At 33.1% G+C, this 5,278-nt stretch overlaps 1 protein-coding gene across 1 annotated transcript in view; it reads left to right on the top strand.

The window, feature by feature from the left end:
• LOC117117952 (shootin-1-like) overlaps positions 1–5,278 on the top strand; it is a gene marked incomplete in the record, with an annotated part of 37,231 nt that overhangs the window by 14,814 nt on the left and 17,139 nt on the right. Inside the window, 1 exon segment of the mRNA XM_033262440.1 lies at positions 1,107–1,188. Within this exon segment, the coding sequence (XP_033118331.1) occupies positions 1,107–1,188 (82 nt within the window).

Here is a 5,278-nt window from a genome sequence, read left to right on the forward strand (position 1 = left end):
TAAGCCACCTAGTTTAGACTGGCAGGTGGATAAACCCGGTGAGTTGAGCCGGGTTTATCCACCTAGTTTGAACTACTGTAGGCCTAAAAATACATATTGAATCATAAGCGTTTATATTGTTTTTAGCATTCTGTACTATATACAGACTCACCAATCTACACATGTTAATTCCTCTGGAAGAAATTATCTTTGTTTCTATTAAAATATGAAACTGAAAATATATTAAGATCTAATTTCAATTTGATCTAGAATTGCTCTCCTTGATTACAAATTGTGAGTTGTGATTGAAAACAAAACAGTGCTTTTGTATCTTTTAATAATCTCTCATTCAATTCTCTATCATGCTTTTTTATTTCAAGTCCCACTTCCTGTTTTGAGATAATTATAAAGTTGCTTAGCCAAGGCTGGTCATATAAACCACAGTATACAGTTCGAACAAACTATGTAACTATATAACTGAAAGTTTATTATTGAAAACAAAGAGTGCTATCATTTAATAGTCTCTCCTTTGGAACTTATCATTCTATTCCTGTCATGCTTTTTATGTCACATCTCGCTTCCTGTTTTTGAGATGATGATAAAGTTTGTTATTAGCCTAGGCTGTTCATATAACCGCAATACAGTGGCGTATCTACCTGTAGAAGTCTTGAAATGGGAGTGCTGATGGGGAGAGGCGTGAAGGTGAAGTGGGGCGGGGGCTCGATGATCAGTTGAGGGGTACTAACTTGCAAGGTGATTTTAGATAATTATTAACTACTTGCAAGTAATTTTGGGGGAGGGGTGAGTAATGGTTTAGAGGGGCGTGCCAAACTCCCCCACCCGCCGCGCACCCCCTAGATATGCCACTGCCACAATATAGCCCCAATATGCTCATATAACCACATGCTGTATAAGAATGTAACTGGAAGTTTATAATTAAAAACAAAGAGTCACTATTTCTTAATGATCTCTCCTTTTATTCAATTCCTATTGTGCTTTTTATGTCATGTCTAATTTTCCATTTTGAGATGATTATAAAGTTTTGTATAACATTAGTATATTCAGCTCTGATAAGCTGTGTAACAATGAAAATCAGTTTTTGAACTTTCGTTATTTTCTGCCTTCAGCTTGAACAAGAAAGATTGTCAAATTCTTCTCTAAAGGACGCACTGAAGCACAGAGATCGCTCCATACAACAGCTAAGCAGAGGTATGAAGACCAAATTTATTTAAGTGACTATTCAGCAGTCAAAAAATATATTAAGAATTACGAATTAAGATTCAAACGTCATCTTAATGAATATAATAATTCTTCTATGAATCATATAAAAGCATTAGCTGCGATGTATTATCCCTCATTCTTACTCTAAAGACCTGGTTTAACTCCGGCCAGCATTTTAATTGGGGTCTGATCATGTAGTTTCTTGAATACTCTTCGAAAAAGTTAGTCGGGATAAGGGAAAATGTATCTTTTATATGTTTGTACTAGCGTTGCAATGCTGCCGAGAAGCCCTGTAGCCAGCGAAGTTCCTTGTTTTACTAGTCTCCATCAAGTAGCAGTGAGGAGATAAAGTTAATAATAATAACAACTAGAGGGCACTCGGAGAGTGCATGCCTCCGCCCACCTCATAATTCTCCTCAGTATAAATTACCCCTGCATAATGTCCCAATAAAAAAAAAATAATGACTCCTTGGAATTTGAGTCTGGGGCTGGTAGTGTGGAAAACACTCTTCTAACCACTACACCAAACTGTTTTCACATGTGTCACTTTGAAATTAATGGTCATATGTTCCTTTACCGGCAAGCTCGTACAAGCACACGTCACACACCTCTGTACGTCACACACATCTGTACGGCAGATATTTATGCAAGTTTTTCGATCATTGTGTCCTTGACTTTTGACCCTGACCCTTCAAAATTTAGTCACTTCCAGATCTTTGTAAAGGAACATTGTGGCCAAGTTTGACAAATTTCTGATAAAAACTGTTTCAAAAAATCGTTTTTTGTTGATTGTGACCTTGACCTTTAATCCTTACCCTTTAACATTCAAATACTTTGAGATCTTTGGTCATGGAACATTTTGTTTGACAAGTTTGTGATCAAAACTATGGGCTGTAGACAAATAAATTTAAAAAAATGTTTTTTATTGATTGTGACCTTGACCTTTTACCCTGACCCTTCAAAATTTAACCAGCTCTAGATCTTAGGTAAAGGAACATCTTGCCCAAGTTTGATGAATTTCTGGTAAAAAATATGGGCTGTAAGCTGTTCACAACAAATATGCCGACAGACAAATAAAAAGCTAAATAAAAAAACCAGGCGAAAACATAACCTCCTGCCAAATTCATTAGCGGAGGTAATAATATTTAAAAGTAAATTTGATTTCATTTAATTTTATACCAACTTAATAACATCACAAAACCTGAAAAACAGAATACAAAGAAACAAAATTGAGAAAACAAGTCATCAATCAATGTTGATACCTGAGATAACCCTCTAAATCTCAATGAAGGATTTATTTCCAGTGTTAGCAATTATTGTACTTATTATATATATATTATATAGGTATTATAAAGAAACTTAACTGAAAGGCTCTCATGTTTGAATCATAAAGGGGACAATACATATTTATTCATAACGCAGGCCATCATTAAGTATGTATTGTGATGTAAAAACTCATATTTAGGCGAGACTTATCGTATACCTTGTTTCACAAACTTTTTTTAAAGATCAACAGAGGAGGAAGGAGGAATTAAGAGAAGAAAATGAAAATAAAATTGTATTGTTGCTAGAGAACAATGTAGAATGGGATGCTTAAAATTTATATAATTAGTAAGAAATATACAAATCATATTGTTGAAGATTTCAACGCAGCGGCGGACATAATAAAATGAAAAAAAAAACCCTTTGTTTCTGAAACTTCATAATAATAATAATATGCAGAAATTTATAACGAGCCAATTCAAAAAACATTATCAAAGGCGAATTGAACAATTAACCCAATTAAAGCGATTTTGTAAACAAAGTTTTCAAATTAGTTTTAAATGAGTTAATTGGCCAAAAATAAAATTGTATTCTTACTTGAAATCAACAATATTGGCATATTGCTTCCAATGCTGGTAAGTTCAAACCTGTTCAGCATCAGATTTTAATTGGAGTGTGATTGCCTGGCTCTTAAATATAGTTTACATGAGTTAGATCGGATAAGGGACAATGTATTGACTATGAGAGAACTTGTAGTGGCACCCACCTATCTCTGTGAATGTATTCTACTGAAAATCGAGAATAAAATGGTTCTCTTATCATTGTTTGAATATCAGATTAAAAAGATAAGAACTGCCTTGCAAATGCAATTTGATTCCACATAACCCAGTTGTATATTTGATACCAGTCACGACATAAAAATTGCCCTGAATGCAATTTAAGATGATGGAAATGACTTTTAACAATATTTTCGTGCGTACCAAAAAACAATGATGATTGCTCCTATCTGAATAATAGCGCATGTCAGTATTCAAGTAAAACAAACGTTGAAATTCTTAAAAATTCAACATAAGAGGATAATATTTCATTTTGTTGACAATTGAAGTTAAATAACTTAAATACTGATTCCTCCTATAAATGAATTATAATATCAAAAGTCTATCGCTGGAATAATGGGACTTTTCATTCCGTGCCAAAAACCGTTCTTTTTTGTGGGGCCTGTTTCTACTGGCACAAAGAACTATTCTTAAAAAGAACGGTTCTTAGAGGTGGTTCTTTCTCATCATTAGGAACACGCCCTGTAAGTATATTCGTACATGGCAACAGTTAACAGGGAAATCTAAGAGAGATAGCGTACCAACACATTGACTGCCAGACCGTTTTTTAAGGTTCTTTTTCATGTGCCAGAACAAGCTTACATGTACAAACATACTTATTTGAAATTTTATCTAGTTACATATCATAAAAATGATATATATATCTAATAAATTGGCAGGAAAATATTAGGGGACGAGTAAACTCGTCAGCGGCACTGTCACAGCACTTTTTATTGACGATGCCAAGTGCAACTTATCTCATCCGCCTTTTTAATGGGTTGGCATATGTTCAAAGGGCGCCCCCATTTGTGCCACTCGAGTGCACTGCTGGCAACATAGCACAACAAACATACATACGACATTTGTACGTTATCGTCTAGGTGAGTCTTCCCCGAACTACCAGCCATCAAGTTTGTGGTTCAACAATGTGGTGTACGGTAAGAATGGCCCCGGAAAAAATGGCCCCGGAAAAAATAGCCCCGGAAAATATGGCCCCGGAAAAAATGGCCCCGGTAAAAATGGCCCCGGTAAAAATGGCCCCATATGACAGGTAGGTAAAAATGGCAATAATCAAATTCTATATTAAATATATGCATTTTTTTTATCTTAAATAATTTAGTTTTTAAAAGGAATCTAACATCAAACAAATTGCCATTTACATTTTACTTTTTGCAAGAATTAATATTCAATGATAAAATAATCAAAAATAAATAAAAAGCCATGAATTACACTTTTTTTTTTCCATTTAAATGTTAAAAAATAGCAACAACATAATCAATAAATCAACATAAATCATGCATTTATTAATACTAAAATAATTTACTTGTGGCCGATTTCACAGACATTATTTGCATCTGCTGTAATTGTTACTAAACAAATGCTTTTAAAGAAATTTTAAAAAATCACATATTGATCTCAGTTCAAAGGAAAAAATAAAACTTATTTCTAAATTTATAATTTTCACCTATAAACCTCTTAATTTCACAAAAGAGTGGGTTCTTTTCCAAACAAATACATCCTGCCTAATATTGTGTGTTTAGATTAGATCTTTTGCTTTAACTTTGGAAACTGAGATCATTTTAGATACTATTTCTGTATAAACTAAATGTTTTTTTCATATTACTGTAAACCTAATGGGTTTTGATAAATTTACTCTGCACTACGCAATTTCCAATAAAAAAAAAAAGAAAATTAATTAAAAAGACCATATATGAAATATAAGTAAGGCGTAACATATTTTTAATCTATGTAAAGCATAACTATTTTTATATAATGAAATTTAGTAAATCAAATTATTATTTGTGGCTTTTATTTATTAAATCAATTAAGAACATAATCTCAAAACAAAATTTAATGACAAGAAAGATCGACGTTTCGGGTCCATCATGGAACCATTCTCAAGATCAAGTAAATTGAAAAAACTAAAAACAAAAATACCAAGCAGTGACAGGAAGTAAGTAATTAATTTACATATCAATAGGGCCTACTGTGTGGAGCCA

Source organism: Anneissia japonica, unplaced genomic scaffold (genome assembly GCF_011630105.1).
Source record: "Anneissia japonica isolate Jap-2015-1 unplaced genomic scaffold, ASM1163010v1 scaffold288016_len413324_cov198, whole genome shotgun sequence".
Classification (NCBI taxonomy): Eukaryota; Metazoa; Echinodermata; class Crinoidea; order Comatulida; family Comatulidae; genus Anneissia; species Anneissia japonica.